Source organism: Emys orbicularis, chromosome 11 (genome assembly GCF_028017835.1).
Source record: "Emys orbicularis isolate rEmyOrb1 chromosome 11, rEmyOrb1.hap1, whole genome shotgun sequence".
Taxonomy (NCBI): domain Eukaryota; kingdom Metazoa; phylum Chordata; order Testudines; family Emydidae; genus Emys; species Emys orbicularis.
Window position 1 is genome coordinate 62,474,928 of NC_088693.1, and position 18,883 is coordinate 62,493,810.

General features: G+C 46.2%; 1 protein-coding gene across 1 annotated transcript in view; it reads right to left on the minus strand.

Annotated features, from left to right (window-relative positions):
- Positions 1-7,225, minus strand: part of DYTN (dystrotelin) — a 52,676-nt gene extending 45,451 nt beyond the window's left edge. Inside the window, exons 1-3 of the mRNA XM_065412878.1 lie at positions 7,184-7,225; positions 4,776-4,833; positions 1,349-1,423 (exon numbers count right to left, since the gene is read on the minus strand). Of these exons, the coding sequence (XP_065268950.1) occupies positions 1,349-1,423; positions 4,776-4,833; positions 7,184-7,225 (175 nt within the window). The remainder of the gene's footprint in view (positions 1-1,348; positions 1,424-4,775; positions 4,834-7,183) is intronic.
- Positions 7,226-18,883: the final 11,658 nt, after the last annotated feature.

The window sequence follows — 18,883 nt, forward strand, 5'->3', positions numbered from 1 at the left end:
GATCTCCAAGGCAAATGGAGAACATCTGCTTCTCTTTCTGGGGTGAGTCTGCCATCCTACAGGGTACAATCTCTTTGTAAGAATACTGTTACTGTTTGCCTGGTCACTGTGATTCTCCCACACCCAGGGCCGGTGCAACCATTTAGGCGACCTAGGCGGTCGCCTAGGGCACTAGGATTTGGGGGGCGCCATTTTCTTCGGCAGCAACCAAGGCGGCTGGATCTTCGGCCGCCCCGGTCGCCGCCGGCATTTAGGCGGAGGGAGCTGGGGTAGTGGAGCGCGGGGAGGGCCGCCTGCAGCAAGGGGGGCGGGGTGGCACGAAAGGGGAACTCCCCTCCCCAGTTCACCCCTACCCCGCCTCCTCCCCGAGCACGCCGTGGCTGCTTCACTTCTCCCGCTTCCCAGGCTTGCGGCGCCTAAGCTGATTGGCGCCGCAAGCCTGGGAGGCGGGAGAAGTGAAGCAGCCACAGCGTGCTCGGGGAGGAGGCGGAGCAGGGGTGAGCTGGGGCGGGGGGGTTTCTGAGTGTGGGGGGTGGGGAGCTGCCGCGGGGGGGGGGGGGGGCAAGTCAGGGTAGGGGGTGGGGAGCTGCCGCGGGGGGGGGGGCGCCTCAGGGCGGAGGGGGGGGAGCTGCCGCGGGGGGGGGGCCACCTCAGGGCGGGGGCTTGGGGACCGGGGGGGGCGCAAGGTGGAAGTTTCGCCTAGGGTGCGAAACATCCTTCCACCGGCCCTGCCCACACCAAGTACTTCACTCACTGAGGAGCAGGTTTCCGTGTCTAGACTTTATTTTAGTTAGCCTGGCTATTTAACTTTCTCCTCTTTTTCCTTTTATTTTAATTTAGTCTATAGAGAATGAGCCAAGCAGATGAAGCAAGTAGGAAAAAAAAAGTTTTTTTGCCCTACAGTTTGAGTCACATTCACCCCACCTAGCTGCAGAAGGTACAAATTGCACTAGTGAGGCACAGACTACACTGGGGATTTATTGAAAATTAAACCATATTTTAAACATAGCAATGCTTGGTTTTGTTTAAAAATATTTCACTTCAATTTTAGGTTTTCCCCCACTTTTAAAAAAACTGGAGAAAGTATTTGTTTGTTTCACTTGTTATGCTCCCATTTCTCAATCAGTAAAATGGGAATAATGATATTTAGTGTCTTTCAACTGAGAATCTCAAAGGAAGCTAATACATGTATGAAGTATTATTTATTAATTCATTAATGTTGATTATAATCTTTGAGATCATCAGCTGGAAAGCATTAGAGAAGAGCAAGTAGTAGTATTTATGATTGCAACTCAGAGCCAGCACTCTTCCAGATTCTCCTCCCACAGGACTCCTTTGAGCTACTTACACTGGCACAAGGTTTGCACTGAGCGTAGTTTCAGGGCTGTTCTATAGACAGAATTCTGAATGTCATTTAGAGCTTCTGTAAAGGAAAACAAATATACATTAACTAGCACAAGAGAATCTATGGTATGAAGGGAAGGGATGGTGAAACGCTTAAGAGAACATGAAAGGAGTCCTCAAAGACCTGACCTCTGAGACCAGGGTTTCTCAAACTGTCCAGCTCTCACCTGATCCCAGTCTGGACTCAATTACAATTAGTGAGTAAAAACTGACTAAGGACACAGGATTTATCCCAAGAACTTCAGTGAGATAGTCAAGGGGAAGCATTAAAGCTGAAAAACTGTTTGATTCTAAGAGGGCCACAGATGTTTGTCTTAACATAAAATTTGCCCAGTGCATGGAACACTATAGCCCTGCTAGGTGTGAGGGTAACTGAACAGGCTCTTATAGAAACAGCATCTCTGCACTGATAAAGAAAGGGCACTGTTTTTAGAAATATTGTTTCATTATTAACTTGGCAAAAGGTATGCACAGTGCTCATCCTCACTCTGCACCATAAACAGAGCCAATGCCCAGAGGAGTTAATAGGTTTCTGTTCCAGAACTGTAGGACCCAAGTGTTGTTTTTACAGTATAGCGTACACATGGTACAGAAAAACAGTGCTCTCCTGATGTGAATCTTTCAAAGAGAGACCAGCCTAGTAGTTTGATCACTATTTTAGACTCTCTCCATAAATAATGCTAGAGGGACTAGCCTGTCATCACTGGAGTCACAAGACAGGAGGATGCCATTTTGGGGAGGTACTACAGACTGACAGAGCTCACGCTATACTACAGCTGGTCAAAAATGTCCACTGAAATAGTTTTTTGATAGAAAATAGCTTTACAACAAAATGGAAAAATTTGCAGACTTTAAAAAAAAAAAAAACTCAACAACTTGGCTTCAACAAAAATCTAAAACTTTGAAGGAAAATGGATGAAAACCAAAACAATTTCATTTTTGTAGTCTTTTGCAGGGATAAACAATTTCTCAACTAGTTGTACTTTATACTGTGAAAACAATGCTTGGGTCTTACATCTGTGGCTCTGTTAGAACCAAACAATTTGTCAGCAATCTCACTGAAGTTCTTGGGTTAAATCCTGTGTCGTTACTACTTCTACTCACTCCGTTCAAGTCAATGGGCATTTGAGTAGGAACTGAGTAAGGGGCTTCATGGCTTGACCTGTTGTTTATACAGTGCCAAAAATATTCCTGGTGCTTTACAGACATACATGTAAACTCTGTATTTTAAAAAAAAATGCTTATATACAGTATCTTTAGAAGCTATCGAAGGACTTATTAGCTTGTTCCTTTCTCCTGGTAAGCCATATATATCCCTGCAGTTCAAATAGGAAGCAAATACTTACAGATGATGAAGGGTGTAGATAAACTGCAAACATGCATAACTGAGTGGAAATAGGTCACAAAACTCTCCACTTGTTTCCTGTGGAAATGGACCAATTTGTGGTTCCTCACATACATGCCAGTCTAATGCTAATAGTCAGCACATTATGGACTCTGCTGGTTCTCAGTTGCTTCCTATGGTATAGAAGTAAACCTGTTTCTGCTATGCCATCTGTCCAGTCTTGCTTTTGTCAGGTTATGTTGCTGCCTGCTGTTTGGAGAAGTTATGCAGCATAATGCACCGTATCAAGTAATGCAATATGGAAAAAGAGTTTGGTTTTGCTGGCTTGTAGTACTAGTGATTTTTTTTTTTTCCTTCAAGGGCCTGATCCAAAGCACATTAAAGCCAATTGAAAGATTCCCACTAATTTTAATAGGCTTTGGATCAGGTCCCAAGTCTGATTTACAGAAGGAGAACAAGAAGCATCCTGAGATGAGGGAATTTCATGCTATCAACTGACATTCTCAGGCTCACTTGCAGTGAGCACAGGTAGCCATCTGCTAGTGGTCTGCTTTGGAAACATTTCACCATATTTTTTACTTTTATGTCAATCCTTAACAAACATTAGGTTACCGATTGCTCATATTTGTAGGTCCTTCTGTACCAGTCAACTAACATTTCCAAAACTAATCTGCAAGGTGTCCAAGAAAAGAAGATATTAGCCCAAGTTACATATCAATCAGAATTACTATTGATGAGAAGTCATTTTACAAGACATAAATTAAATATCTAATTTCAAATTGGGGTGAAATTCACCTGTGCAGAGAACCAGCAGGAGGCCTATGCACCACTGAATCTCCCATTCGCCCTATATGGACTTACTTAACTGGGGCATAGGCCTTGTGAAGGTCCAGGGCTTAAATGGTCCTTATGTGGTGCTAGACCTTGTGCTGACTCTCTGCACAGGGTGAATTGTACCCAAGACCACTAGGTTTTTAAAAAAACACAACTCGGGAGTCATTAATTTATAGTTGGGAGGGTTTTAGAGCCTGAGAATCAAAACCAGCAAGAGGAAAAATAGCACGCAGAGCACCAATGTTACAGTAGACTTTCTCTCCATGTTATCTGGCAGTAAATAAGTAATTACTGAACAAAAGGGTTTATTAATACATTGTATTCAGTTTGGGGCTACACCAGACAGCAGAAGCTGGGCTGAGGACCTCCTGAACTTCAATTAGACTAGGTTGGCCAAGATGCTGCTGCTAGCCCTCAAATTTAAAACTCATGAAAATGGCATAGGCCAAGTAATTGATGGTCCTTGATGTAAAACTCTTGCTTTTATAATAGTTTGCTGATTAACTTGCATTAATGAGAGGGGACATAACAGTTTTCAAGTATATACGTTTGTTACAAAGAGAAGGGAGAAACGTTGTTCTTCTTAAACTCTGAGGATAGGACAAGAAGCAATGGGCTTAAATTGCAGCAAGGGCAGTTTAGGCTGGACACTAAGAAAAACTTCCTGTCAGGGTGGTTAAGCACTGGAATAAATTGCCTAGGGAGGTTGTGGAATCTCCATCATTGGAAATTTTTAAGAGCAGGTTAGACAAACACCTGTCAGGAATGGAATAGATAATATTTAGTCCTGCCATGAGTGCAGGGACTGGACTAGATGACCTCTCGAGATCCGTTCCAGTCCTAAGATTACATTGGTTTAAGTTACATATTTTTGTCCTCCTTGTTTCCTTACACCTCACATCTAATTATCCGGCAGTTTCGCATCTTACTGACTTGAATGGCAGATGAGATAGTATCTGTTCTCCTATTTTATATATAATACAGGGAATACTGTAAGAATAACACAACCAGGAAATCCTTCTTCCAGGCTGTATGATCTAAAGCAACAGGCTGATCTGCCATAACATTCGATCTTGTCTCCTGCATTATAACAAAAAGATTCTGAAGATGGAACAACTCCAGTTAAGTTCACTAGTTTGGACACTGGGAATTCTCTTGTGAAATGTGGGAAGCACTTGACAACAGTACTTACCTTGCTGGTCTGGATCCATAACAGAGAGGCTTAGAATGGGCAGATGCCACGGGACTTCCTGTAACCAAACAAACCATGGTATTAAATCCCAGCTCCCAGCCAGGATATGTACAAGCTCTTTAAACTGGACATCTTAATCTGCATCATTTACTGGGTATATTTACAAGATGAAATTAAATAAAAATTACATAAAACAAGTTTTTACTTTAAAATGGACTCCCTCATGGTGCAGTTCCATGTGCATAACTTCCATTAAATTGAGGACAATGGGCCTGACTCCCCTCTCCCAATCAGTGTGAAACAGGAGTAATTGTAAATTTGTGTGAGAGAATAATCAGGACCAATGGGAATTTAAATGTAGGTATATGGTAGGATGGGATCCTTTGCTATTCAGTGATCCAATGTGCATGTACAACATTACCACCCACTCAAGAGTAAATAATACCAGAGAAGAAAGCATGTTTTGAAGTCTGCTAGCCACTTAATAAGTGCACTTGCTTTAATAATTCAACTTTTTACATTGTTCCAAGTGGAGTAAGATTCTTCAACTAAGGTGCTATTATTTCTTTTCAGAGGTGAATATGGAAAGGTGGAATGGAAAACATACACACACCTAACCTCTGTAACCCACCCCTGCTCTGGAAAATAGAAGTCCTTATACCATTGAGAACAGTGGAGACTTCAAGCCCTGCTCTCAGCTTACATGTTAGAAATGCAATAAATGAAATTCTGTTATTAGCTGCTGTCAAAATTCCTGAGAAGTTTATCTTCTAGTTATACACTCACCTTTAGCAACATAGGGCACAATGGAACAGTTATGAGGTTCCAAAAGCATTATGTATGGCTCAGTGAAAAATCTTGATGTTCAATTGAACAAGAAATGAGTAACCTAGACAGAGTTGGAAATGGTCTGAAACATTAATAGTAAATATGACATTAAAGCTGAACTTACCCAAACTTGCATCATATTGTATTTTTCCACTCATAGCCATTGACCACTACTTATCAAATAAACATGATAGTACATATGCCAATTCCACAGCATAGAAATTCAATGACCTATAGTTATTAGTGGGTCTGAAAAATGATGTCTATTATAGATGTATTGATTACCATTTTATTGTGTGAAAGCTATGACTCTGGGTCCCAATCTTACTCCCATATTAATATTTTAAACAGAGGAACCTACAGTTACTTTTGTTAGTTCATTTATAACCTCTTTCAAAACTCTTGCTTTGAAAGGAATATCACTTTTTAAAAATTCTCCTTATTCCATTACTTTCTTCCTTATTACAGTTTATGGGCCTGATTCTCCATTAGCTCTGATAGCCCCAGTTCTCAAAGTACTTAAGCAGGGGTATAACTTTGCTTACTGAAGTCCTCCCAGGATTGGGGCAGAGGTGTATACTGATGTACTAGTGCAGTCCCAGGGAAATCAGTGGGACCCCAGAACAGCAGGGTTCCATGCTAGTGCATCAGGGAATACATTATTAAAGGTGTAGTTACCTAAAGGCTGCCTCACTTTTCTTATAAGACGTAGACTTATATAGACGCAGCCTGCTACATGAAATACCTCTTACCTTGTTTTCCCAACAAAGATATACAAAATAAAGCAAGAGGTGACATTGTGTATAAAGGTACATGGGGCAAACTCGGTGTTAACAAAAATGGTAACAGTTCCACTGACTTCAATGAAGTTATGCAGTGAGTGCAAACTGTTAAGGCTTGATCCTGCAAAATGTTGAACATTTTAGCCTGATCCACCAAAACATTTATGCATACCCTAAAAGTTAAATATAGATGTAGTACTGTTGAAGTAAATGGGACTATATAGGTGCTTAAAGTGAAACACGTGCTCATGTGTTTTGCTGAGTTGGACTAGAGTGCTCAGCATCTTGCAGGATTGAGCCCTCAGATATCAATGGAGTTGCATCCACGTGCATCAGCAATGCATTTGGCTCAAAGCGTTTTAAAGGCATTATTACACCCACACACATTATGAATGTATAAACTTTGGTGTGTTAAAGAGGGAGGTAACTAAATCGTGATTGCCTTTAATGGGGACTACTCGTGAGGTGAACAGGATTTGACCCAAGGTTAATATCTGTTCTATACATAAAGTAAGCAAGGTAAAAGTAATATTTATCCAGGTAGCAACTAATTGTTGCATTAACACCTCTTAGCAATTTCAGTAGGCTCTGATGTACTATACTTAATGCACAGTATAGCAGGTCAGTAACAATAAGTCTAAATGCTTTATTTAATAATTAAATAGGCCTTAACCGAACAAAGTAGTAGTAGTATAAGATAAATCATGAATATGCAGGACAGAACTCCTACAACCTGAGGGACTAATCCTGCAAACACAAGTAACAATAGAAGTGCAAGGTATAAGTAATATTACTCACATAAGTAGTTCCATTGAAGCTAGGGGGAATAGTCACATGCATTAAAGTTACTCATTTGCAAGAGTGTTTGCAGAATTGGGTCTTGCATCTTTTTTTTTTTTTTTTTTTTTTTTAAATAGGCTAACTAAGATTCTGGAAGGCAAAGATATCTACAGTAGATCAACAGGCCCAATCTTGCAGTCTTTAGTCAGGCAAAACTGAGTCAGGTGAGATATTCAGGGTGCTCTGTACTTAAATACCCTGAAGAAGCCATAGCAATATAAAACATTTTCTTATATATTTTTTGGGGGGGAGAAGGGAATTATTTTCATGCTGTAATTGTAAATACAATCTCTTCTCAAATACAGTAATGGTTCTTACCTTTCTCTATTACCTACCAAAGGCCTGGAAGTCGCAAGGTATTGTGGAAGCAGTTCAGTAGTTTTACAGTAGTTAAAAGATGATTTCAAGACACCACTATTGTGCTTTTAAATGAATGCTGTTCACAGTAATACACAGGAAAGGCTCAGCTCAAGACATCGTACATTGTCTCAGCAGTCAAAACACAGAAGAGTAATTAATAAATATTCGGAATGATTAAATACAGAACTTCCTTGTTCGTTGTTTCAAAGGGCCATTTTTCTTATACTGCGAGGTAATAGTTCTAGAAGGGGGAACACAAACAAGCCTCTCCGGGTTGCTGAGAAACATGACGTTACTATGGACACTGGAGGAAGTCATTCTCTCTCAGGCAGGAAGTAGTGTCCTGTGACAATCAACTAGTCTGACAATTCAAACAGGGACAGTAATAAGTCAAACTGGTAATGTAACCCCCTAGGTAAAGCAGTGTTAGTGTAACCAGAAAGCTTACATGTTTTACAGTACAACCAAATGGTACAGTATGTGCAATGCATGTGCTAAAATTGGCAAGATAAATTCATTTATTTAAAGAAGTTTTAAAATTAAGCTTTTCCAGTTATTCTGACAGGCAGTATATCAGAACTCACATGCTCTACGCATTCCCTGCATATGTAGCATTAAATAATAGCTCATAAAATATGTACTGGAAATTATTTATGGCTTAAAAGATACTAAATCTGAGAATATATGAACAAATATCTTACAACGAGGCTGTTACAATGTCAGATTTTAACTACCCTCTAATTTAGGCTTAGAAAATTGGTCTGGTCTAAAAATTGGTAGAAATACTCTGAAGGCCAAGGAGAACATAATTATAAAGTTTGAAGAAAATGTGACAAACTGGTTTTCAGTAGAGCTACATGTATTCCCTTAAACCTGTGCCCCCAATGCCGCATCCTTGCCCCATGAATCATCTGACTCCTACATGATTTCCCTAAGACACCCAGCAGACTCTTGATTCCAGTATGAACTCTGCCAGTGAGACACTTGCCCCCATAAGAAACTTAGGGGTCCCTCACTTGCTGCCTCCATGACACTATTCCCATTTGTGCTGTTCCTTCTGTAAAATACTCAACTCCCACGTCCAAATCCTACCCAACAGCCAATCTCCCACCTTTCTTTGGGCCACCTAAGCACTCTTCTCATAAGCTCCCTTTCCTTTGACCCACAAGACTCCCTCTCCCTATTTGGTCCATCTAACTGGCAGAGAACTAAAGAACTCCACTTAGTTTCCTCCCCTGTCATATGGAGCCTCCATTGGAACAGAAATGAGTTTATTCAAACACTATTTATTTGTTGCAGATAACAGCAAAAATGTTTATCCTGTTTCCAAACTTTGCAGCAAAAGGAAATTAAGAATGCACAATGGCATTTAATTTGTTTTTAAGATTACATCTTTTAATAGACAGACTAACAAAAGAAAGGAGTTCCCAATATAAGTGTACAACCAGCTTCCACTGAGTGCATATGAAAAGGTTTACTGCAGCTATCCAACACCCTGATTTGGGCAAGGACTTAAGCATCTGCTTACCTTTCAGCATAAGAGTAATGCCTTTTGAAACTAATGGAATGAATGAAATAATGAATGGAGGAAAAAATGAAAGAAAAGTTGATATTTTTTCTTCCTTTTAAGATGAAGCACTAAGAAGCAAAGAAATGATCTTTTGTGATTAAAGAGAATTCTTGCCCTGACCATAACACTGTTGTCCTGTAACTGAATCGGGGATGTCAAGAACCACAGCTTGGCTGATCACACAGAGTTGACTGTCTCTTACGCCTCCCATTTTATTATTGCTTATATTTTCTAGAGCCAATCCTGAGAGCAAAATGTACTTTTGCTGTGCTGATTAGAGTGTGCTACACAGAATTTACATTCAGAAAGAAAATGCTTTCAATGGTTGTGTCAAGAAATTAAAGCCAAATCCTGAGGTACTTACCCTGGCAAAACTTTCATTGACGGTAATGGGAGCTGTGCGTTGGTCCATAAGCAGCAGAGAACACCTCTCAGGCCTGGTCTACACTAGGAGGTTATGTCGAATTTAGCAGCGTTAAATCGAATTAACCCTGCACCCGTCCACACAACGAAGCTATTTAGTTCGACATAGAGGTCTCTTTAATTCGATTTCTGTACTCCTCCCCGACGAGGGGAGTAGCGCTAAATTCGACATGGCCATGTCGAATTAGGGTAGGTGTGGATGGAATTCGACGCTAATAGCTCCGGGAGCTATCCCACAGTGCACCACTCTGTTGACGCTCTGGACAGCAGTCCGAGCTCGGATGCTCTGACCAGCCACACAGGAAAAGCCCCGGGAAAATTTGAATTCCTTTTCCTGTCTGGCCAGTTTGAATCTCATTTCCTGTTTGGACATCGTGGTGAGCTCAGCAGCACTGGCAACGATGCAGAGCTCTCCAGCAGAGGTGACCATGCAATCTCAGAATAGAAAGAGGGCCCCAGCATGGACTGATCGGGAAGTCTTGGATCTGATCGCTGTGTGGGGCGATGAGTCCGTGCTTTCGGAGCTGCGCTCCAAGAAACGGAATGCGAAGATCTACGAGAAGATCTCAAAAGCCATGACAGAGAGAGGATACAGCTGGGATGCAACGCAGTGCCGCGTGAAAATCAAGGACCTGAGACAAGGCTACCAGAAGACCAAAACGGCAAACGGACGCTCCGGATCCCAGCCCCAGACATCCCGTTTCTACGAGGCACTGCATTCCATCCTAGGTGCGGCTGCCACCACTACCCCACCACTGACTGTGGACTCTGAGGATGGGATATTGTCGACGGCCGCTTCCTCGGAGATGTTAGCGGACGGGGAAGATGAGGAAGGAGATGAGGAGGACGAGGCAGTCGACAGCGCTTACAACGCTGATTTCCCCGACAGCCAGGATCTCTTCATCACCCTTACAGAGATCCCCTACCAACCGTCCCCAGGCGTTAACCCGGACACAGAATCAGGGGAAGGATCAGTCGGTAAGTGTTTTAAACATGTAAACATTTATTTTGAACAGAACAGGAATATTAAAAATGGGTTTATCATGATTAGTTTGCCTAGGCGCTCTACTTTTTAGTCCTTGCCAGTGCAGCTACTGGAAAATAAGGTCTCTATGTCCGGGGATAGAGCTGAAATCCTCATGGGACATCTCCACGAAGCTCTCCTGGAGGTAATTGGAAAGCCTTTGCATGAGGTTCCTGGGGAGAGCGGCCTTATTGCGTCCTCCGTGGTAGGAAACTTTTCCGCGCCAGGCTGTCATCAAGTACTCTGGGATCATTGCCTCGCAGAGCATGGCGGCATATGGCCCTGGTTTTTGCTGGCTTTCACGCAGCATGCAGTCTTTCTCTGTGTCAGAAATCCTCATCAGAGTGATGTCGCTCATGGTGACCTGCTTTGAATTAGGGGAATGTTAGTATTGGGACTGCTTGCCTGTTCCTTTACATAACTGTAACCGGCAGTTTACAGCCACGCGGTGGAGGCGGGAGAGGGGCAGCATACAGGGATCTTTCCCGGGGACAGCCGCGAGGGGGTGGGACAGGGGCAGAGTTCATGCTTGCCGGATTGCCGGCAGCAGAAACTGGCCAACGCTAGGAGCATTGCTTTGAACGTGAAAGGAGGGCACTGCTATAAATTAAGTTTTAAGCAGCCAAAAGTCTACGGCTTACCATGTCAGCCTGCTACCCGAATTCCGCTGTCCTGCCCCGCTTGTCTGATCTCCACTGCAAGACCCCAGGCACTGAATGCGAAGGCCGAAAATTCGACCTTGTCCCGAGTGCGCATGTGATAGGTGCTGTGCATGGTCTTGTTCACAGAGAAAGACTATGTTCATTGTTCACAAAATGTATCTTTGTGAGGAATTCACTCCCTTTTTCCCATCCCACAGCTGCGACTGTCTCCCGACCTACCCCGGCATCCCCCTCCCAGAGGCTGGCGCAGATTAGGCGGAGAAAGAAAAGGACACGGGACGACATGTTCTCAGAACTTATGGGCTCATCCCGAGCCGAGGCGGCCCAGCAGACCCAGTGGAGGGAGAACATGTCGCAATACCAGCGATCACACAGCGAACGGGAGGAGAGGTGGCGGCAGGAAGACCAGCAGCCGACTCAAACGCTGCTTGGACTAATGAGGGAGCAAACGGACACGCTCCGGCGCCTTGTGGATGTTCTGCAGGACCGGAGGCAGGAGGACAGAGCCCCGCTGCAGTCTATCTCTAACCGCCCTCCCCCGCCACAAAGTTCCATACCCCCCTCACCCAAAGTCCCAAGAAGGAGGGGCGGCAGGGGCCGTGAAAACTGTCACTCCACCCCTGCAGACTGCTCAAGTACCAGAAGGCTCTCATTCCCCAAAATTTGATGTCCTTTCCTTCCCGCCTCACCCAAGCCCCCGTCCCAGTTTCATCCCCTAACTGTGTAGTTGCTAATAAAAAATACGTTTCTGTTAATTACTGTTTCCGTCGTGTTCTTTTAGAGGAGAGTGTGTTTGAAGGGAGGGAAGGGGGTTGGTAATTGGAGAGGACAGTCACCTTTACCAGGGTACAGACCCGGGGGCAGGTTCAGCAGAAGGTCACACACACATTGCAGTCACTAGGCACCCTGGTCAATCTGGGAGGTGGTTTTCATGTTCTGTGTGTGGGGGGCTATGTGACTTTGTGGCGGGGGAGGGCGGTTAGAGATTTTATGGCAGCGGTCCTTAGCCTGGATCACAGAGCCACGCAGCAGGGGATCTGTAACCGTCCTCCCCCACCACAAAGTCACATAGCCCCCACACACAGAGTCCCAAAAAGGAGGGGTGGCAGGCTCCGTTGAAACAACCAGTCCACCACTGCGGACCGCTCTAGGAGCAGGAGCCTGTCATTCCTCAAGTTTAGAAACGTTCTTTCCATCACTACGCCCGCTCCCCACCACAGTCTGCGTCCCAGTTTCAACACTTTACCGCGAAATCCGTAATAAAGAAAACAGTGTTAATTAACAAAGTTCCATTTATTTTATTTTTAAACGTGTGTTGGAAGGGGGGGAACGGGGTGAACGGGGTATGTAACTGGAGAGGATAGTCAACATTAACTGGGTAAAGAAACGGGGGCAGGTTCAGCTTCTCTTTAAACAAACTTAATAGTCACAGGTTACCCTGCTCACTGAGGAACCTAGCTTTCAAAGCCTCCCGGATGCACAGCGCGTCCCGCTGGGCTCTTCTAATCGCACGGCTGTCTGGCTGGGCGTAATCAGCAGCCAGGCGATGTGCCTCAACCTCCCACCCCGCCATAAACATCTCCCCCTTGCTCTCACAGAGATTGTGGAGCACACAGCAAGCTGCAATAACAATGGGGATATTGGTTTCTCTGAGATCAGAGCGAGTCAGTAAGCTTCTCCATCTCCCCTTGAGACGTCCAAAAGCACACTCCACCACCATTCTGCACTTGCTCAGACGGTAGTTGAAGAGTTCTTTTTCACTGTCCAGGGCGCCTGAATAGGGCTTCATGAGCCAGGGCATTAGCGGGTAGGCTGGGTCCCCGAGGATCACTATAGGCATCTCCACATCCCCAACAGTTATTTTGTGGTCCGGGAAGTAAATACCTTCCTGCAGCCGTCTAAACAGACCAAGTTCCTGAAAACACGAGCGTCATGAACCTTGCCCGGCCATCCGACGTTGATGTTTGTAAAACATCCCCTATGGTCCACCAGTGCTTGCAGCACCATTGAAAAGTAGCCCTTTCTGTTAATGTACTGGCTGGCCTGGTGGTCCGGTCCCAGGATAGGGATGTGAGTTCCATCTATAGCCCCACCGCAGTTTGGGAATCCCATCGCGGCGAAGCCATCTATGATGACCTGCACGTTTCCCAGGGTCACTACCTTTGACAGCAGTAGCTCAACGATTGCGTTGGCTACTTGCATCACAGCAACCCCCACGGTAGATTTGCCCACGCCAAAGTGGTTCGCAACTGACTGGTAGCTGTCTGACGTTGCAAGCTTCCAGAGGGCTATGGCCACTCGCTTCTGGACAGTCAGGGCTGCTCGCATCCGGGTGTCCTTGCGCTTCAGGGCAGGGGACAGCAACTCACGAAGTTCCAGGAAAGTTCCCTTGCGCATCCTAAAGTTTTGCAGCCACTGTGATTCATCCCAGACCTGCAGCACTATGTGGTCCCACCAGTCCGTGCTTGTTTCCCGGGCCCAGAATCGCCGTTCCACAGCATCAACGTGACCCATTGCCACCATGATGTCCACGGCACGGGGTCCCGTGCTTTGTGAGAGGTCTGTGCCCCTCTCAGACTTAATGTCCTCACCGTGCTGCCGTAGCCTCCTCGCCCGATTTCTCAGCATCTGACTCTGAAAAAGGTGGACGATAAGGTGCGAGGTGTTGACAATGGCCATAAGTGCAGCAATGATCGCAGCGGGCTCCATGCTCGCAGTGCTGTGGCGTCCGCGCTGTCACTCACCAGAAAAGTGCGCAAACTGATTGCCCGCCGGCGCTTTCAGGGAGGGAGGGAGGGCGGGAGTGACGGTTGAATGACGACAGTTACCCAAAACCACCCTCGACACATTTTTTGCCCCAGCAGGCATTGGGGGCTCGACCCAGAATTCCAATGGGCAGCGGGGATTGCGGGAACTGTGGGATAGTTGCCCACAGTGCACCGCTTCCAATGTCGACGCTTGCCCCGTTAGTGTGGACTCACAAAGTCGAATTACTGTCCTTAGTGTGGATACACACGTTCGACTTTGTAATATCGGTTCCACAAATTCGATTTAAGTAAAATCGAACTACTCTCGTAGTGTAGACATACCCTCAGTAATGTTTCGTTCAAATCTGTTCCCTTTGTAAAGGGAGTGGTCCTGGCACTACTACATTTATCTTATGTAATAAATATGGATGGAATTTTTCCCTTAGTACCTCCTCTCTAGTAAATGACAATAATGACCCTTGAAAATGTATTTTGTGTATTACCTTGGGTTGAGCAAACTTTGTAGAGATTAAGGTTTTGTGGACCTTTCAAATTATTCTTTGGATACGCAAAACCAGTCTGTTTCCCCTATAAATTGCATAACAGTTTCCATTATAACCCTTTGATGTTATTCATTTATCAAACGCCAGATCCTGCAACCCTTACTCATACGAGTATTCTTATTGATTCCGTGACCCTGCCCAGACGTGACTCCCTTAGGACCAATAGTGCTGCCAGCAGTGCTAACTGTCCTCCACTAATGCTCCCCAAGTACTGAAGCCAAGTTATAGCTACATCTGGACAGATGCACAAAAGGCCCTTTTAGCTGGGTGCACCTAAGGAGAGGGTGAGTTTAAAACCTACGAAGCTGCAAAAAAAAAAAGCACAACAGTGCAACTCTACAGTGTCCAGCGAAGGCACTTTTCTTTATTGTATCTTGACTTCTCCAGCACAAATTTAAAAAAAACAACAAGGCAATTCTTGCTTAAGAGCCTCAATATTTTTAAATGCCTCAGGGTTTTTTTTCATTCTTTGATTCTTTCTTTTCTGTTCTATGTGACGTTCTAGTCTGAAAAGTGACTTTGCAAAGTTGATATCATGGCTTCCATGTTCGTTGTATTACTAATTTTTGTGTCAAATGTGCTCAGTACATAAGTAAAAGATTTGTTTCCTAACTACCACCTCATTCTGGAGTCTGAGGATCAATTTGCACTTTTTCAATCCTGCATCAGCATCTTTGATAAAGGCAAACTGGGACTCAGCTTTATCTGTGCAACATTTTCTTCAATGGGTTTGCACAGGTGTAAATGATTGGAACTCGGTAAACAATCTGCTGAAGCTGTGCAAGATTGAATAAGGCCTTGGCTACACTTGCAGATGTACAGCGCTGTGAGTTAAACCTGACTTAGTGCAGCTGAGTAGGGAAAGCGCTGCAGTCTGTCCACACTGACAGCTGCCCAGCGCACTGTCGTGGCCACATTTGCGGCAATTGCAGCGCTGTTGGGAGCGGTGCATTATGGGCAGCTATCCCACAGAGCACCTTTTCCCATTCTGGCGCCGTGGGTTGTGGGAAGGGGGCGTGGGTGCGGGGGATTCTGGGTCCTGTCCCAATGCCCCGTGATGCATCGCTTCGCATCCCAGAAATCCCTTTGTTTCCGTCCACCTTTGGCGCCATCTTTCAACGGTTTCTGTGCAGTGCGATCTGTCTGTGGGAAATGGAGTCCGAACTGCTGAGGCATATGCTGACGAGTCTCACCAGCACGTCACGTTTGGCTGTCGAACTATTCCTTAAGATCCGAAGTGACAGTGAGAGTGAGGGTGAGGAGTCCGACGATGCTATCGAGCCGTGTAACGCGTACGACACGAAATTGCTTGTGGCATTCACGGACATGCTCAGCACCGTGGAACGCCGCTTTTGGACTCGGGAAACAAGTCCCGCTTTTGGACTCGGGAAACAAGCACTGAGTGGTGGGATCACATCGTCATGGAAGTCTGGGATGACGGGCAGTGGCTGCAGAACTTTCGGATGAGAAAAGCCACTTTCATGGGACTGTGTGAGGAGCTTGCCCCCACCCTGCGGCGCAAGGACACGAGATTGAGAGCTGCCCTGCCAGTGGAGAAGCGGGTGGCTATTGCAATCTGGAAGCTGGCAACTCCAGACAGCTACCGGTCGGTCGCAAACCAGTTTGGAGTGGGAAAGTCGACCGTTGGAATCGTGTTGATGCAAGTTTGCAAGGCCATTAATCGCATCCTACTCAGAAGAACCATGACTCTGGGTAACGTGCAGGAAATAGTGGATGGCTTTGCACAAATGGGGTTCCCTAACTGTGGAGGGGCGATCGATGGGACGCACATTCCTATTCTGGCACCACCCCACCTAGGATCCGAGTACGTTAACCGGAAGGGGTATTTCTCTATGGTTCTCCAGGTGCTTGTGGATCACCGTGGGCGTTTCATTGACATTAACACAGGCTGGCCCGGAAAGGTGCATGACGCACGCATCTTTCGGAACACTTGGCTGTTCAGGAAGATGCAGGCCGGGACTTTTTTCCCAGAGCGGAAGATCACGGTAGGGGAAGTTGAAATGCCCATTGTGATCCTTGGAGATCCCGCTTACCCGTTAATGCCGTGGCTCATGAAACCCTACACAGGGAGCCTTGACAGCAGCAAGGAACGGTTCAACTACAGGCTGAGCCGGTGCCGAATGACTGTAGTGTGTGCCTTTGGCCGTTTAAAGGGCCGCTGGCGATCTCTGTATGGGAAGCTGGACTTGGCCGAAAACAGCATCCCCGCGGTTATATCCGCGTGCTGTGCCCTCCGTAATATTTGTGAAGGGAAGGGTGAAAGCTTCACTCAGGCATGGACCTCCGAGGTTCAACACCTGGAGGCTGAATCTGCAGCCAGAGAGCAGGGCTATTACAGGGGCCCAGCGCGGGGCTGCAAGGATTAGGGATGCCTTGAGGGAGCAATTTGAGGCTGAAAACCAGCAGTGATATCTGGTGCCCTGCACGGGAGTGAAGTGCAGTAGTTCCAATCTTTAGGAATCAGTGTTTGCTAAGCAGACAAGCAGACTTGCAGTGCCTGTTTATTTCCTGGTCTAAGGAGTCTTTTACTTTATGCAATAATAAAGAATGTTTTCACAGCCAAAGAATCCATTTATTGAAAAGAGAAAAAAATTATTTATTGAAAAGAAGCAAGGGGGTGGAGTGGGGAACAGTACAATCACAGATTCGCGTATGTCCTGTCTGGTGTGCTGTGCAGTGAGTGCTGCACTTCAGGACAGCTATACTGCATGGTGATGGGGGTTGAGTGCAGAGGGTAAGGGTCATGGTTTTCAGGGCTGGGTGGTGAAGATACTGGTGTTGGAGGCAGCGGGTGGCGTGAAGAACACGGAAGTTGGGGAAAGTGGGTTGGAGGTGACAGTGGGGCACAACGGAAAGAGTTTTGGGACAAGGGCTGTGGGGGGAGGTGGCGTTTGCGGTACTGCTCCTCTTTCTGCATGGCTACCAGCTCCTGGATAGCATCTGCTTGGCGCTCCAGGATGCTTATGAGCCTATCAGTGCTTTGCTGCCGGTGCGCGGTGCTTTGCCGCCGGTGCGCTGCGTTTTCCTGGCGGATCCTGCTTTCTCTCTCCCTCCAGTCCTGTGCTTTCTCATTCTCTTTAATAGATTGCCGCATCACTTCTTGCAGCATGTCTTCTTTGCTTTTTCGCGGTCTTTTCTTGAGTCTTTGCAGTCTCTGAGCAGGCGATAAGAGGGACGGCTGAGGTCTCAAGGTTGATGCAGCTGTATAGGCAAAATGCAACATTTAACAGAGGCAGCATTGTTTATACCAGACAGAGTAATGATTCCCCCCGCACTTAAGGAGTAGAAAACACACAGGGTCTACACAATAGCATAATTTTCCCGTCCGAAACAGAGCACATATATCCCACGGGAGCCTCAAAATGGTGAGTAAGGGGGACTGATTGTTTCAGGGCTGCACTGTCCTCTGGGTTTCTGTGCCTTGGGGAGAGCCAACAGCTTCAGGGGGCACCTACACTGAACACTGTCCCAACATTTCCACAGGAGTTCGTCCTGGACGATATCTCGCTGCTGAGGGTGACCTGGGAAGCAAGGGAGGGTCTTCTACTGCAATGCGGCTTCCGCCCTGGCCCATATGCAGCTTGCCTGTGTGCAGCAATGGTCCCCCTGCCCCTCGCGGCACAGTGGCGCGGACACGTTAGCCTGGCTGGGACAAGGACCACGGTGGCTCTCCCGATAAACCAGCGCAAGCGCATTGCACACGTTCTGGATGTGACATTCGAGGAGATTACCGAGGCCAATTACCGCGATGTGATAAACCACATCAATGCACTATTCCGCATCTAGGCATGCATGCCTAACCCTCCTCTCCCAAAGAGCCCGCACCGAAAAAATTCCTTCCCGAAAAAAAACCCGCTTACCGGGAACCTGCTCTTCTGTTTGTCCTCCACCAAGTACCGGCCGCTGCGACTGGCTACCTTCCTCCTGGCTCGAGAAGAGCTCCTGGCTGCATGGCTCCAGGGATTCCGGGGTGTCTCCATCTGGCCCACCACCATCACTCCCGTTTTCCTCCTCCTCCTCTTCCTCCTCCCCCCCCACACCGGCTCTGAAGTGTCCATGGTGGTGCTCGGAGTGGAGGTGGGGTTAACCCCAAGTATCGCATCCAGCTCTTTGTAGAATCGGCAGGTCGCGGGGGGAGCGGCCGTTTGCGTCGCGGGCTTTGCGGTAGGCACTCCGCAGCTCCTTCACTTTAATCCTGCACTGCAGGGCGTCCCGGTCATGGCCCCTTTCTATCATGTCCTTTGATACCTTCCCGAAGGTATTGTAATTCCTACGGCTGGTGCGCAGC